The sequence below is a fragment of the Myotis lucifugus genome, unplaced genomic scaffold (genome assembly GCF_000147115.1).
Source record: "Myotis lucifugus unplaced genomic scaffold, Myoluc2.0 scaffold_117, whole genome shotgun sequence".
NCBI classification, from domain to species: Eukaryota; Metazoa; Chordata; class Mammalia; order Chiroptera; family Vespertilionidae; genus Myotis; species Myotis lucifugus.
Window position 1 is genome coordinate 3692033 of NW_005871165.1, and position 16921 is coordinate 3708953.

Sequence of the window (16921 nt, forward strand, 5' to 3'; positions counted from 1 at the left end):
TTCCTTTCTTCCCTCCCTCCCTCCCTTCCTTCTTCCTTCCTTTGTAGGTAAACAGTTTCATTGGCCTCCTTTTTTTCTCTACCCTCAATGGGCATTCTTTTTAAGAGTTTTAGTGCTGATGAGTACAGGAAGTAATATTCTAATAGGACTCCACTTCAACACATACTGGTCAGTTGCTTAGTATGGTCTAACACTTAAGGGGCAATAAAAACAAACAGGAAATTACAATGGTTTTGAAAAACTTACAGGAGAATTAATTTTTTGGACTAGTTTTGCATTAATCTTAGAAAAGTCATCTATTTTAGAATGACATTATGTTATTTTCAATCACTGACATTAAATAAGAATTCACTTTGTATACAAATTCTTAATAACAAATACTGCTCTTGGGAAACTTGTCCCTGCTTCATGTAATTCCATTGAAAGAGGTTTATGTTGGTTCTTGCTTCTACAATACATTCTTTGTGAATCTAGAAATACATTCTAACTTAGACACTAGTGTAGATGTTAAGAATAAGGAGAGCCCTGGCTGGTGTGGCTCAGTTGATTGGGCGTTGTCCCATGCAACAAAAGGGTGCTGGTTTGATTCTGATCAGGACCCAGTGCCTGGGTTGCAGGCTCGATCCCCAGTATGAGGCGTGCAGGAGGCAGCAGATGAATGTTATGCTCTCACATGGATGTTTCTCTCTTCTCCCTTCCTTTCTCTCTGAAAATAAACTTTAAAAATCAATAAACTATTCTTAAAAAAAAAAGGAAAAAAAAGAAAAGAACAGCCCTAGAGTTTGTTGGCCTGTGGACCAAAGGGTCCCAGGTTTGATTCCAGTCAAGGGCACTTACTTTGGTTGCAGGCACCTCCCCAGCCCGGTGTCTGGTTGGGGCTCATGCGGGAGGCAACCAATAGATGTGTTTCTCTCACATCAATGTTTCTCTGTCTTTCCTTCTCTCTTCCACTTTCCCTAAAAAAAAAAAAAAAATCAACGAAAAAAAAAATCCTTGGGTGAGGATTAACAAAAAAAGAACAAGGAGAAAAAGAAACAGTGATGGCTTGCCTCCTACACTTGCCCCAACCAGGACTGGGGATCAAACTGAAACTTAGGTATGCGTTCTGACCAGGAATGGAACCCAAGACCCTTCGGTGTACAGGATGACTCTCCTACCAATTGAGCCACATTAATTTTCTTTTCTCACACCTTTTTTTTTTCCTTGCACATGTACACTATCATCCAATCAAAGCTCTACTCTTGATGCCAGGACAGAAATGAAGTCACTCCCGCTGGGTCCTCCCTTCCTCATGCACTTTTTTGCCAGACTTTGTTCCTTCATTCACAAATCTCAGCCCCCTTTCCCTGAAGCTGAAGAATATGCTTCAAAGGCATATCTAATGCTGTATCTTCTCCTTGGGTTTTATCACCCACCGAATCTACCTGGGGTAATCCTGATATGCCTGTTGCCCAGCTCAAGTGATAGCACTGCCACTCTCAAAGGTCCTAGTTTGCACAGTAAATATGGTCATCCTACATATTATAACTCATTTTTATCTTTCCCCCTAATTCTCCATTTCTAATTTTAATTATTCATTTTTTAGAGTATAGAATTATAGGTTAAATGGGAAAGAACTGAAGTCAGCTAGTCCTATTTACAATTGACTGGATTTAGCCTTTGTCTGAACTTTGGACAGCTAATTCATTACCTTATGATGTGGTATTTTCCTAATTTATCTCTAAGTTTTATGAAAATCTTTTATCTTTAGCCTTAATTTTATTATCCTTTCCCAGTCTAAAACTCTCCACTTATAGTTTTGGGATTCCTTTGTCAACCATGGGTTATCATAATGCCCAGCTTAAGGTATTTATCATATAATATAAATTAACATCTTTTTAGATATCTAGAAGAGTATGTTATATACTATCCTTGGGAGAATTGAGAAAATAGTTACTCAAATCATATTTGGGTTGCATGGGTCAAATGAGAAACAGGTTGAAAGGCTTAAGGTTCTATCATTTACTAGCTGTATAACCTTGGAAAGTTTACTTCATCTCTTTGTGCCTGTTTCTCAGCAAAAAGGAAAAAAAGTATAATACCTCTCTTATGGGCTGTTGTAAGAATTAAATGACATATATAAAGCTCCATAAAGGCAGAGACCTTATCTATCTTGTTCATAACTTTATTCTAAGTGCCTAGCACAGGTAGTAACAGGCACAGCATTAAGTTCTCAATGAACATTTCAATAAACACTGAATAAAAGTCCTTAGCGCACTGCCTTGCACATAGTACTCAATAAATGGCACCTATTACAATTCTCTCATTTTTCCTATGACCTGGTTTTCTGACCTTGCTATATTAATCACCCTCTTATGGAAGCTCCCTGGTTTATCAACATTTCCCTTAAGATGTAGTTCTAACAATTCAGTTCTGTGTGGTGTGTGGTAATTTAGCTGTCTGAAGAGTCCACTGGGAAAAAGCTAGTCTACTTGCTTGCATAGAGTTGGCTCTTATAAAACCCACTTTCTCCCATTACCATCCTTTTTAAACCTTGAGAAACGTATGGTTAGGAAACAAAACCATTAGCCAATAAGGAGTAATCAGCCAAGAGAACACTATAGCAAAATGTTACAGAAAGCCATCACCACCAGTGCTTATTATCACTGCACCTAATCAACAGCCTAGTGTGCACACTACCTATTGATTCATTAGGCTCTCCATCTAGAGCAGTGGTTCTCAACCTTGGCTGCACATTAGAATCACCTGGCGTTTAAAATCCTGATTTTAAATCTTTTTAAAATCCTGATTTCTGGGCCTCATCCTCCGGAAATTCTGTACCTTCGTTATGGGGTGGGCCAACAACATTAGTAACAAAGAAACAGAATTTCCGGAGGATGAAGCCCAGAAATCAGGATTTTAAAAAGATTCCCAGGTGATTCTAATGTGCAGCCAAGGTTGAGACCCACTGGTCTAGAGTATGCTCCTCCATGGCACAACCGGGTCAAGTCCACCACATGCTTATCAAAGAGATCTTCATATGTTGTGGGATGTCTGAATGAGCAAGGGCAAACAAGAAAGCCCAAGGAAGATGCTAAGTACGTAGGTGAACAGCTTCCTAACAGAGGCTGTAAGACCAATGTCAGTAATTTCGGGACAACGGGTTTTGACCAAGGAAACTGGGATTGGATACAAATGTTAAAATGACAAATATAAGTGCAAAAAAATCATGTGGAGCTTTTGGCAAAGAAATGTAAACGGATGTAAACATTTGAGAGTTTCGAGGTTTACGTTTTGCTTTTGTTTTTAGTATGGCTGAGATGCAAGTTTGTAAATATTCCTTAAGATGATGAAGGAGGGAGATGGAAGAGGGTAAAAGCCAAGGGCAAGATAATAGGATTATTGGGCCATGGGGGCGGGGCGAAGATAAGCAGAGTAATAAACTGAAGCATTTCCTTTTCGCCAACAGAAGTAAAGGCAGAGGGAATCACGTGAGGAAAGGCGGGCCGGTTGGGAAGCTCGATTACAAGCCTCACAGGAGGGTGCTCTGCCAGGGAAGGGAGTTAAGACTGTGGAGAGAGGTGTGGGGCCATTGTGGCGATGGCGATGGCGTGCACAGAGGGTGAACACAAGGGCTGTTGACCTTGGGAAGGGTGTTCCCATTAGCTCAGTTTTAGGACTAAGAAAGCAATCTTCCACCTCCTTCCCGAACTAATCATTTTAGCGGCGTAAACCCATCTGAATTCAGCAATATCTTCCTTGTGCGAGGCTACAGTAACAAGACTCGCAGCTGTTTTTATATTCCCCTTGGGAATAAGATTACGGCTGCACCGAGAAAGCATTTTAAGAGGCCTGTTCACATACTAATTGAGGGGCGGGGCGGTACGCGTGTTAAGCCGAAAGGCGGGCGGGGGATCACAGTCGCAGAGTCACAGCCGCAGTCACTCGCAGTTGCAGAGTCATAGTCGCAACGCCGCGCGCGCGCCCCGCAGCAGGTCCAGTTCCGCGCCGGGGGCCGGGTACGGGGAGAACCTCGCCGCATGACACCGGCGCCTCCCGTCCGGGTCCCTTCCCTTCACGGAGCGCGGCGAGCCCCAGCCGCTGCCAGTTGCCCGACGTCTCTCGGGCCGAGCACCCGGCTGGGTCGCCTGCCGAAGGGGAGGTCCCGGGTGGGTCGCCTCGGGCCTGGCCACGAGGGCGCTGTCTCCAGAGACCGTCGCCAGCGCTGACGCCGGCGGGCTGAGGCCGCCGCGGGGAGCGCGCTGGGCCACCGTGTTCCCTCGGTCGCCGGCGCTCAGGGACACGTCGTTCAGGGCCATCTTCAAAGCGGCCGCGGTGTCCGCCTCACGCCCCTCGGTCCGTCCAGGGAGGCCGCCGCGCTCCGCGGGTCAGTCCAGCCCGTGTCGGGCGCGGAGACCGCCCGCTCCGCGAGCCATCCCGGGAGCCGCGGCCTTCAACGAGCGCTCCCCTCGCGAGCGTGCGCACTCCGTCAGCGCACGTCGACGCAGGCGGGAGCGAGCGTGACTGACGTTTACGTCGGCGACGCCTGGTTGCGCGAGGACGTGGGCTTTGGAGCGTGCGCAGTGGGAGCGTCGGCGACGACCCCTCGGCCTCGCACGGGAGGGGGCGACGCCGAGATGGGGGCGGCGGAGGCGGATTGCACTCTCTTTGTGGGCAACCTAGAAACTAAAGTGACCGAGGAGCTCCTTTTCGAGCTTTTCCACCAGGTAAGCGGCCGGGACCGGCCTTCTTCCGTTTTCCGCTGGCGTAGGGCCGGGCCCCGCGGCTCCCCGCTTCTTTCGCGCCAGCTGGGCTGTCGGGCCGAGCACCCTACTGGTGGGCCGGGCACCCTACCTGTGGGCCGGGAGGGCCTGGGCCTCCTGCGGCGTCGGCGGGCGTCCCTCGTTGAGCGAACCCTCGTTAGTTCTCGCGGGAGTGAGGCCTGAAGGTGGTGGAAGGACCCTCAGTAACGCCTTTCCGAGGCGAACGCTCGGGGGTCTCAGGGAGGTAATAATACATACGGGTTCTCTCTGGAGCAGTGTTGTTGTTTTTTTTAAATTAGTTTTTAAATCACAGTTGACAAACAATACTATATTAGTTGGAGGTGTACAGCACCGTGATTAGACATTTATAGAGAACAGTGTTTTTCCTGTCCCCCCTTTTCTCGTCTTCCCCGTAAGACACTGTCTTTGGTTTGTCTGGCAAATTACACTTCAATTTCCTTGTCAGTCTGTCTTTTCCACTCGGTTTCTTATAAAATTGCGGCATTAAGATATTTAAAATAGAGGCATAAGTGCTCCCTGGAAAAGTAGCATTGTGGTGTTTCTGTATTAAAAAGTGTTAAAAATGTGAAGGAGCCTGTTCCCTCCGGCCGCTGTAAGTTTGATGAAGCTGAACTTCGGTCCAAAGAAACTGCCGGTGGTAAACACTGATTTCCACAGAGGGGACGCCGCTGGTTGTTGGTCACCTCCTTACAGTGAAAAAGTGCTGAGAAATGTAAATTCAGTGATTCTGTCGGTAGTTCCTCAAGGGCTCCCCACCCCAAATAAATTAATCTTCGGTAATGTATCTGTAGGAGCTTTATTCCAATCGAGACGGAAATCTGTGGGTATCTGTTTGTTAAGAGTTCCTGGTTGCGTTTCTTTTGTTTTTAATCTTGTAACTTTTAAGTATTCTCCTGAAATTTTGTTATTTAAGTTGTAAACTCTTTTTTTGTCTATAGGCGGGGCCAGTAATAAAAGTGAAAATTCCAAAAGATAAGGATGGTAAACCCAAGCAGTTTGCATTTGTGAATTTCAAACATGAAGTGTCTGTTCCTTATGCAATGAATCTACTTAATGGAATAAAACTTTTTGGAAGGCCCATCAAAATTCAGTTTAGATCAGGTAACTCACTATTCAGTTGCAGCACGAAGATATTTAAATCGGTGTTGTTTGGGGAGAGGGATTATTTGCTGCTTTGGCTTTTTGTTTTTAATTTTATTCAGTTTTAAAAAACATTTATGGATGAAAATACTTTAAGCTTTGTGGGTAACACTGACAACATGGATTTTGAAAGTTGTAATTTAAGAACTTAGTTTAAAATTTCAGCTTGGGTTAACAGAACATAAACTTTATTGTTAGAAAGACTTGGGTCTTGGGTCCATGCTCCGAAATAAACAAGAATTATTTTCTGAAATGGTTTTTTGTTGTTGTTAATCCTCACGAGAGGATATTTTTTCCAATGCTTTTCAGAGAGAGAGAGTGGAAGGAAGGAAGGGAGGTGGGGGGGAGGGGGCAGAGGAACAGCCATGTGAGAGATACATCCATTGGTTGCCTCTCTAACAAGCCCCAGTAGGGGCTCAGGAATCGAACCCGGGTCCAGTCCTTGACCCATTGCCGCATGGGCGACACTCAAACCACGGAGCACACCCGCCAGGTGAAAATACTTTTCTTGGTTGCTTTGTAATTTACTTTTGTAAGTTTTGATTCTTGATCATGTGGGAATGAAACTTTGCATGTGTCCAGTCTTACAATTTAGTGTGAGGATCAGAATATTATGATAGAGAATATCCAGAGTGGATATTTATACACCAGATATTCCCAATTTGGGACCGTTTGTTTTGGATATGTCTGCTAATGAACATTTAGAATTTTCACTCTGATGAAACTCTAAAGCAGTCTGTTAAAATTTGAGGCTTTTAGCTTATGTCTACCTTTTTGGAGTGATTTGGGGTGGGAGAGACAAAAATTCCAACTAAATTTTCTATCAAGAAGAATTTCTCAAATTATTTTATTTTAGGAAGTAGCCATGCCTCACAGGATGTTAGTTTGTCATATTCCCAGCATCATGTTGGAAATTCAAGCCCTACCTCCACATCTCCTAACAGGTAATATTTCTCACCTATTGTTAAAGCCTTTATTAGGAATTTTCTTAGGTCATGATCTCAGAATGCATGTTTGGTTTTCTTTTTAATGCTCCTATCTCTTTATTGTGCTATATTATTTGCTATGTTGGATTATAGTTATTTATATATCTATTCTAAGGGGACTGTAGATATATAAATTATATATAATACCCTTAAAACAGATACATATATTTATAAATATATATAACTATATTTATGTTCCCTTGTAAAGACATACCCACACTCAAATATACATCTATATAACAAAATTTCTCAAAATATTACTTATACTTACTACTTGCAATGTACTCAATTTACATTTTACTCTATCTTTTAAAATTCAAATTAGTTTATACCACTAATTGGTTACTTGCAGTTTAAAAATACGTGTCAGTAAATAGGCTATTGGACTAAGAGTTCATGGAGTTGGATTCTAGGTCTGCCTCTACAAATTGTGTAATCTTGACCAGGCTCATTTCTCTGCTCCTATCCTTCCATTTGTAAGGAAAAGAAGTTGAATTAAATGATCTCTAAAATGCCTTCCAGCTCCTGGGGGTTAGGAAAGGTATCATATTTATATTTACTTAAATAATTTTATTTGCTTTGGGGAGGCAGAAATTTTACCAGGGATAGTTTTTTCACTGGTATATCCATAGAGCTATTTATCAATCATATGGGCTTTATTCAAGAAAGAGTTATCAAATACCTGTCATGTGTCATATTCTTTACCAAGTTTTTTGCATTTATTATCTCCTTTATGTTTCACAGTAGTTTTATGAGGTCGGGATTTTTATTATCGCTTCCTTGTATATGAAGAAAATGAGGATTGGAGGTTAACTTGTTTAAGTCTGAACTGCTCTTAAGTTGTGGGCTGGGAGTCAAACCCAGGCAGTATGATCAAGCCCAGCCACTATGATGTGCTGCCTAGTGGAGCTAAAGTCTAGATGAAGACACATAATATATGTATTTTGTGACTACCCATTTAATTACTCATAACTAGTTCTCTAAAAAAGGAGTAGAGCCCTGTCTGGTTTGGCTCAGTGGATAGAGCGTCGGCCTGCGGACTGAAAGGTCCCAGTTTCGATTCCAGTCAAGGGCATGTACCTGGGTTGCGGGCACATCCCCAGTAGGGGGTGTGCAGGAGGCAGCTGATCGATGTTTCTCTCTCATTGATATTTCTAACTCTCTATCCCTCTCCCTTCCTCTCTGTAAAAAATCAATAAAATATATATATTTTTAAAAAGGAGTAGAAAGTGCTTGGAGAAAGTTGTAACAAGGGAAGATGATATAAATGACTGAGGACCTGAAAGAGGACAATGTACTGAGATCTAATGAGTGAAAAATGGAGAGTACATGATATTGGAGAAGTACATAGAGGCTCGATGATACAGTCTTTCTTATAACCTATAATTTGGATTTTGTGATTTTTACCTTAAAAACCGTAGGAAGACGTTGAAATGTTTTTTGTAGGATAGTAATAGGAATAGGTTTTTTAATTTTATTTTAGATTTCTATTTTAAAGAGTTGTTTGGTTGCAATGGGAAAATAGATTGGAAGGACAGGGGTGAAAATAGACCAATTAAAAAGCTATTGGTAGCAAGATAGGGAAGTTCTTGGGGCGAGGTTGGTTTGGATTTGAGTAGTGCCAAGAGCTGGAGAGAAATGGATAGATATGAAAATATATTGGAAGAGGAACTTGTAAGAAAATAGCAGTGTAAAAAAGGTACCCTCTTTGTGTCCTTTCTTGCCTGCTGAAGTTGTCTTTAGATACTTCTCAATACAGTTGGAATTCAAATCATCTCTGCCCACTTTTAGAACCTTCAAAGGCATTTTAGGTGGAGAAAAAAAGAGCTTTTATCCTCCTTAGAATTTTTTTTTTGGGGGGGGGAGATATGTAAGTACTTTACTTTTCATCAAAGGCTAGAGTGTACATTATTTTTATATTGTTATAAATGAAATTATACACTTCACCCACTTAGCATACAGATATATAACTGATTTAAGAAAACTCAAAAAGATCTAAACTATAAGACAAATAAGTTGGTGGTTTGATTCCAAAGACATGTTTTAAAATACAGTTAATCTAAGTGAGATTTTCTGTAGAGCAAGTTATTTCTTCAGGAAGTGAGGGATAAAGAATAAGCCCTTAAAATTCTTACTCCCCAAAACCTGTTGCTCTCTCCTGTCTCAGTCTTTCTACTTAATTGCTTAAATATCTAGATTTTTATATTCTTCTGTTCCCTCATCTGTCATATCTAATTGATCAAACCTGTTTCTTTTTTTGTTGTTGTTAATCCTCACCTGAGGGTTTCTTTTTGCATTGCAGGGGTGAGGGGAGAGAGAGAGAAACATCAATGTGAGAGAGACACATCAATTGGTTGCCTCCAACATACACCCTGACCAGTGTTGGGGATCAAACCACACCTTTCAGTTTGCAGGCTGGTGTTCTAACCACCGACCCACACTGGCCAGGGCACCATCAGATCTTTTACATTTTAGTTCTTCATCTAGGCCCGTGGCTGGCAAACTGCGGCTCATGAGCCACATGCAGCGCTTTGGCCCCTTGAGTGTGGCTCTTCCACAAAATACCACCTGCGGGCCCGCGTACAGTGTGATTGAAACTTCGTGGCCCATGCGCAGAAGTCGGTTTTCGGCCTGGGCGAGTCTATTTTAAAGAAGTACTGTTGATATTTGGCTCTGTTGACTAATGAGTTTGCCGACCACTGATCTAGGCCTTTCCACTAATCCAGGGGATTGATTTTTTTTTTCTATAAAGGAGCAGGTAGTTAATATTTTAGACTTTGCAGGTCATACAGTTTCTTGCTCTGCCATTGTAGCATTACATAGATAATACAAAAACAAAAGAGCGTGGTTATGTTCTAGTAAAACTGTTTACAAAAAATGATTTGGTCATGGGCTATAGTTTGCTGACACCTTACTACTCCTTCCCTCAGCTGGAATGTTTTTCTCCCAGATAACCTTGTTATTCAGCTCTCACTTCAAATGTCCATTTACAAAGGCTATCCCTGACAAGATAAGCAAAAATAGAATCCTCTCTCTCTCACCTCTACTTTCTCTTTAGTCATTCAGCATATCACTTACAGCTATGTGAAGCTGTCTTATTGTCTGAATCCTTTCCCCAGCTACATGAGAGCAAATAACCTTGTCTTGTTCATTCCTTTGAGAGCTGTGTCTGCTCATGATTGGTATGTAGTAAATTCTTGTTGAATGAATGATTATATTTTGTTTTCTTATTTTTTGCAGACATGAAAGAACTGTGGATAACATGACTCCATCACCACAGATAATTCAGAGATCTTTCTCTTCTCCAGAAAATTTTCAGAAACAAGCAGTGGTAGGCTGATTTTTCAACTTGTTACTTAAAAAACAAAACAAAACAAAATACTTAAAATGTTCAGATAATTCTTTTTTTAAATGAATTTATTGGGGTGACATTTGTTAATAAAATTATATAGGTTTCAGGTATACAGTTCTATAAAACATCATCTATATATTGTATTGTGTTTTCACCACCCCAAACCACGTCTTCTTCCATCACGTTTTATGCCCCCTTTACTCTCTTCTGTCTCCAATCATCCCCCTTTCCCTCTCATAATTGTCACACTGTTGTCTGTGCCTATGAGTTTGTTTTTTCCTTCGCTTAATCCCTTTACCCTTTTCACCCAGCATTGCAACTCCCCTCCCCTCTGATAGCTATCATTCTGATATCTGTCTCTGATTCTGTTTCTGTTTTGTTTGGTAGTTTATTTTGTTAATTAGATTCCACATACAAATGAAGTCTTATGGTACTTGTCTTTCCCACACTGGCTTATTTCACTTACCATAATACTCTCCGGGTCCATCCATGCTGTCAAAAAGGGTAAGATTTCCCTTGCATAAAATGTACCACAGGTTGTTTTATGCACTCATCTAACGATGGGCACTCGAGCTGGTTCCAAATCTTGGCTATTGTAAATGATGCTTCAGTGAACCATAGGGGTGCATACATTTTTTCACGTTAGTGTTTCGGGTTTCTTAAAATACATTCCCAGAAGTGAAATTGCTGGGTATAAGAGTTCCATTTTTATTTTTTTGAGGTAACTCCATATTATTTTTACACAGTGGCTGCACCAGTCTGCATTACCACCAGCAGTGCACAAGGGTTCCCTTTTCTCCACATCCTCGCCAACACTTGTTTGTTGATTGATGGTAGCCATTCTGGCAGGTGTGGGGTTTGGATTACTGTTTCACTTTCATTAGTTGTAATCTGTCTATTCAGATTTCTGATTATTCTGGATTCAGTTTTGGAAGATTGTATACTTCTAAGAATTTATCTATTTCATCCTGACTGTCCAATTTGTTGCATACAGGTGTTTGTAACATTTTCTTACAATCCTTTGTGTTGTTAGTTGTTACTTGTCCTTTCATTTCTGATTTTATTTATTTGGGTCCTCTTTTTTCTTGATGAGTCTAGTTAAAGGTTTGTCAATCTTGTTTGTCTTTTCAAAAAATGAGCTCTTGGTTTCATTAATCTTTTGTTTGTTCTTTTTTAAACTATTTTGTTCATGTCTGACTTGATCTTTATTATTTTTTCTTCTCACTTTGGGCTTTGTTATTTTTCTATTCCTTTAAATATAAAATTAGGTTGTTAGAGATTTTTCTTGTTTCTTAAGGTAGGCCTGAAATACTATGAATACCTCTCTTAAGGCTGCTTCCATTATGTCCCATAGATTTTGGGTTGTGTTCTCATTTTCATTTGTTTCAAGATATTTTGATTTCTTCCCTGACTGGGAATCGAACCATGGCCTCCTGATCACACATGTTAGTTTTCACTGGCCTGAAATACATATTTAAGGATTGAAGAAAGATAGAGTTGCATTTCACATTTTTTATTTTTCTTCAGTTGGTGTGTGTGTGTGTTTCAAATACTCGAAATTCATTCTTGTTCTTGCAACCCTATGCTGAGCAACTTTTTAAAATCACATACTCTCTGTAATACTGAATATTAATACTTTAATATACTGTAGTCTTCTAAACTAGCTGCCCCTTTAATGTTCCCCTTTTTTCTGTAATATCTCCATGAGATGTTTCATTTTTGTTTCCTTTCAGTTGCCAACTCCTTTTTTTTTTTTTCTTTTTCTTACACTCATTTCTTTTTATTTTCTTTGCCCAAATCAGTTTTGGCTTGTGGTCCCTACCCTTTCGAATTTCATAGGTCTACAAAATATATTGGTGAAATAAAGTAAAATTTTGAGACCGATATAAAGGAATTAACTTTTATATACATTTTATTTGTCTCATTTTGCTGTAGGCCATTAAAGAAAATCATCTTTGGCTAATGTGTATTCACACATAGAATTTGGGAACCACTCGCCTAGGCAGTTAGTACATGTCTCCATTTTATCCTCAGTTGTCCATCTCACACACTCTTTCACATTTAATATAATTCTGCTTTGCTTATCTTCCTGGTGATGTGACTTTTCAGTGTTTGCAAGATAAAATCAGAATTTTCTAGCCAACTTATTAGCACTTCATCTTATAATTCAAATAAATCTTTCTAGCCTTACTGTCCATTTACTGGTTAGGAGATCTTCAACCTGTTTCAGTCAGAATTTATTTGCTATTCTATGAACCCATTCAGTATCTCCTTGTTTTGTTTTGTGTGTTTGCTTTGTTTTGTTTGTGCAGTTTTCTTTCCTTGGCATAATTATCACCTTAAAATAATTTTCTAAAAATAGTCCATTCATGCCTTTGATACCTAGATCATATGCCACCTTCCTGAAGCCTTTCCTAATGATACTGAGCTCTTGGCTCTTTATATGTTCATCACATAGTGATCCATATTATAGTCACTTTGTAGGATTTTTTCCCTTCTAAGCTGTCTCCATGAGGGCAAGGAGTAGTAGTTACGTACAGATATCCTGTAGCTGTACAGTGGAGTGAATTAAGCTATTGTATTGTACTACTTTTAGCTATGTTTAAATAAAGATCCATCTAGGCAAGAGTGATTTTGCTTTTCTATCATTATTAGTTTAGTTAACTATGACTAACCATTGGCTTTGATATGTAGAAATGTTTGCAATTAAGATTTCCTTCTTTTTGTCTTCCTCAGATGAACAACGTTTTGAGACAGATGTCATATGGCGGGAAATTTGGTTCTCCACATCTTGATCAATCAGGATTTTCCCCATCAGTTCAGTCACATAATCATAGTTATAACCAGTCTTCAAGCTCCCAGTGGCGTCAAGATACACCATCATCACTGCGTAAAGCCAGGCAGAGTTCTCATCCCTACATAGTAGACAGACACTATAGCCGTGAGCAGCATTACAGAGGACACAGGGATGATTACTTCTATGAAGACAGGAATCACGATGGCTGGAGCCATGACCACGATAACAGAAGAGACAGCAGTAGAGCTGGAAAGTGGCATTCATCTCGAAACTAACAAGTGTTCAAAGGACATTGTTTTTATAGGGTCATCCTAGGCCCTTTGGACTAAGTTGGTCTGGAAATGTTTTGTTAAAACTGTACAGAGCAGTTTTATAAGATCCCACATTTCTTTATAAAAATTTTTAAAGCATGTAGTGATCTATAGTCTAATACAGAAATGAGAAGACTTGTGATTACTGTTTTTACATTAATAACCTTTCACCTCAGGGTTTCATGAAGAGGAAAGCGTTCAATGCGCAAAAGAAAGTTCCGCAATTTCTAATCGTTTTAGAAATTGAGGAAGGCACATGTTATATGTATTGGTTGTATCATAAGGCAAATATTTTAATGATCTATTCTCAAGAACCTGCTTATTAGTGAATCACATTTTGTGTATATAATAGAAAACATTCAAGTTGGTATTCCAAAATACAGTAGTATTTTGTAAACAAATGAGAAAATGTAATTTCAATGATTTGTTTCACTAACATTTGAGAAAGATTATTGATAAAGTTTGAGAATAATCATATTGTTTAATTTCATAGAGAATGTAGGTGTATAAGGTCTGTGACATGCTCTGAGTTTTGCCCTAATTGGATATCAAGTGTAAATCTACACTTCCTTTTTCATTCTAAAATATTAGAATTTTCTCATTAAATCATGTTTGACTGAATAACTGAAGTCACTCAGGAAGTTAAATATCTGTAAATGTGTTTTCATTTTAATTAAAAATTCAGTGTTAGCGTAAATTCTCCTTTTTAGGAAGAACAAAAATGCAAATGCAGAGTCAGATAAAATGATTTATGAAAGTATGCTTGTTTGGGAAAAGGTTCACAAAGCCTTTAAGTGCTGCCTCTATTACTCAAACTTTAAAAATTTACAATTTTTAAAGTGCCCAGGGTATGTGTGCAAGGACACGTTTTATTATAGGGATTGTACATGTTGTCTTTCTGTTTGAACATTTGAAAGAGTTAAGTCTTACACACTTTCTGATTTTAAAATGTTTAAATCCTGTTAAAACTTTTATGTATCAAGATGTTTCCCTTTAATTGTAGAGCTTGTTTATACAAATTCACTCCTTGATATATTTGGATCCTTTTTAATAACTATAGCATTTTTATACTGTTACTTTTTAATATATTGAAAACATAAAAAGGAGTATGTGTCTTCTTTTTAAAAGTATTTTATTGATTTTTAGAGAAGATTGGAGAGAGAGGAACATCGATGAGAGAAGAACATGGATCGGTTGCTTCCTGCATGCTTCCTGACTGGGGCTTGGGCCCTCAACACAGGCATGTGTCCTGACCTGGAATCAAATTAGCAACCTTTCTGTGGACAGGACAATACCTAACCAACTGAGCCACACCTGCCAGGGCTCTTTATTTTTTTAATTTTTTTTTTAATGTCACTATAGAGGCATTGTACACAAAAAGTTAGCAACATACATTTTATTCAGTGATTGGTTGTAAAAATATCAGTTCATCTGGCTGGTGTGGCTCTGCTTGAGCGTGGACCCATGAATCAAGAGGTCACTGGTTCAATACCCAGTCACGGCACATGCTAGGGTGGTGGGCTTGATCCTCAAAAGGATCATGCAGGAGGCAGCTGATGGATGTTTCTATCTTTCTGTCCCTCTCCCTTGTTTTTGTCTCTATCCCTCTTCTTTCCTCTCTAAAATAAATTAAAAAAACATGAAATTAAAGAGAAAAAAATATCAATTTTTCAAGCATCTTAGAAATATACATTTTGTACATATTGAACTTAATATTTAGAGTAAGACTTCCAGTGACACATGGGTTATTGTTCCAAGTATTAAACTCCCTGGTCTCTCGGAGTTTATGTACATTCAAGTTTCCTCTTTCTAAATGCACACATTTTTCTGTCTAGGTAAACCATTCAGCATAGAGAATATTAAGATCAAGTTTTTCATCTCAAGCAGTTTAATAGGATTTGTTTCTAATATACTTGTTCTTTTCAAGTGTCATGACAATTCAGTAGCATTTGTAGATACTAGCAAAGGTTAATGCTGCTCTATTGCCACTTATCTGTGGGTCAGTTTCTTTCATATTGATTCATAGGTGATCCTGATTCAGAATAATCCTTTTCCAGTGCTTTTGGGGCACACCTGTGAGGGTCCAGATCATCTTTTTCACTTTAATCTCACTTCATTGAAAGTAACTAAACTATGTACTGTGTTAAGGGATAGAACAAGACATTCCTGAAGAGTTGAGTCTAGTTGGTGGACAATTTATGTAAGTGTTGAGAGTGCAGGAGTAAGAAGGAGATTGCAGGAGAGCAGCTTCTCCAGTGTTCCATGAAATACTCTCACGTGATGTTCTATGAAATAAGGGTTCTATAATCAAATGTTTGGCAAACGTACTAATACTGACTTTCTGTTAGAGAATGATAAAGAACAGCACCATAAAGCTATTGACCGGTACTCCAGTAATCTGCTTATGGCATAAGCTTTATGCCCTAGACCAGTGGTCGGCAAACTGCGGCTCACAAGCCACATGTGGCTCTTTGGCCCCTTGAGTGTGGCTCGCTACAAAATACCAACTTCTGCACATGGGCCACGAAGTTTCAATTGCACTGTATGTGCGTACCCGCACGTATTTTGTGGAAGAGCCACACTCAAGGGGCCAAAGAGCCGCATGTGGCTCGCAAGCCGCACTTTGCCAACCACTGCCCTAGCCTGTTTGGTTCAGTGGATAGAGTTGGCCCATGGACTGAAGGGTCCCAGGTTCGAATCTGGTCAATGACGTACTTCAGTTGCAGGCTCTATCCCTGGCCCTGGTTGGGGCTCATATGGGAGGCAATCAATTGTGTCTCTCACATCGATGTTTCTCTCTCTCTCCCCCTCCCTTCTGCTCTCTAAAAATCGATGGAAAAACATCCTTGGGTGAGGATTAACAAATAAAAAAAGAAATCTGCTTATACTTAACCTCATATTTTCCAAATTTGCTTGACCCTTATTTTATCTTTTTATACATAACTAGAGGCCTGATGCATGAAATTTGTGCAAGGGGCTCGGCCCTCACAGCCCCTTGCAGCCTCAGCCGGTCCTCACAGCCTTGGCTTTGTCAAGACAGTCGTCCGGAATGTATGGACAGTCGTTCTGCTGTTTGGTCTAATTAGCATATTAGCTCTTTATTATATAGGATGTATATTAAGGCACACACACACACACCACCCCCAAAGAATCTTTGACTCTACCCTTCTCCATCCAATCAACCGTAAACATTTTATACCACTTTCTAGTTATGTTGTACAGACCCATGTTCCTTTTACCAACTGCCACCATCTTAGACTGGGCAATCATCACAACAGGGTTATTCCAACAGTACCCTAATGTTTCAGTATCAGTTTATGTATTTTCGTACTACTCTGTATTTCTCTTTAATAGCCTTTATACTGTATTTTCATTCTTTTTATTTGTGTATCTAAGCTCCATGAAAGCAGAGACCATATTTTATTCACTGCTGAATTTACAGTGTCCAGTGCCTGGCATGTACACTGAGTGGCCAGATTATTATGACCAGCCAGATTATTATGACCACCCCATCAGTACTTCGTTGGGCCATCTTTTGCCTTCAATATTGTGGCCCAACGAAGTACTGATGG

The 16921-nt window shown here is 39.9% G+C and overlaps 2 protein-coding genes across 3 annotated transcripts; one reads left to right on the forward strand and one right to left on the reverse strand.

Moving 5' to 3' along the window:
- Positions 1 to 3732: 3732 nt before the first annotated feature.
- Positions 3733 to 4467, reverse strand: CUNH11orf71 (chromosome unknown C11orf71 homolog). The gene has a single exon (XM_023757916.1). The coding sequence runs from the start codon at positions 4296 to 4298 to the stop codon at positions 3939 to 3941; it is 360 nt and encodes a 119-aa protein (XP_023613684.1). The 5' UTR covers positions 4299 to 4467; the 3' UTR covers positions 3733 to 3938.
- A 10-nt stretch (positions 4468 to 4477) lies between these two features.
- Positions 4478 to 14452, forward strand: RBM7 (RNA binding motif protein 7). 2 transcript variants are annotated; one of them, XM_023757915.1, is made up of 6 exons: positions 4478 to 4706; positions 5702 to 5864; positions 6307 to 6396; positions 6760 to 6847; positions 10130 to 10220; positions 12978 to 14452. In XM_023757915.1, exons 1-6 carry the CDS (start codon positions 4617 to 4619, stop codon positions 13311 to 13313), a joined length of 858 nt encoding a protein of 285 aa, XP_023613683.1. In that variant the 5' UTR covers positions 4478 to 4616; the 3' UTR covers positions 13314 to 14452. The 2 variants fall into 2 exon arrangements, with proteins under 2 accessions (XP_023613683.1, XP_006093575.1); XM_006093513.3 differs by lacking the exon at positions 6307 to 6396.
- Positions 14453 to 16921: the final 2469 nt, after the last annotated feature.

Coding starts and splice junctions, on each gene's coding strand:
- RBM7 (XM_023757915.1), top strand. CDS start 4,617: ATGGGGGCGGCGGAGGCGGATTGCACTCTCTTTGTGGGCAACCTAGAA. Junction 6,848..10,129: donor ACCTCCACATCTCCTAACAG/GTAATATTTCTC, acceptor TATTTTTTGCAG/ACATGAAAGAACTGTGGATA. Junction 10,221..12,977: donor ATTTTCAGAAACAAGCAGTG/GTAGGCTGATTT, acceptor TGTCTTCCTCAG/ATGAACAACGTTTTGAGACA.
- CUNH11orf71 (XM_023757916.1), bottom strand. CDS start 4,298: ATGGCCCTGAACGACGTGTCCCTGAGCGCCGGCGACCGAGGGAACACG.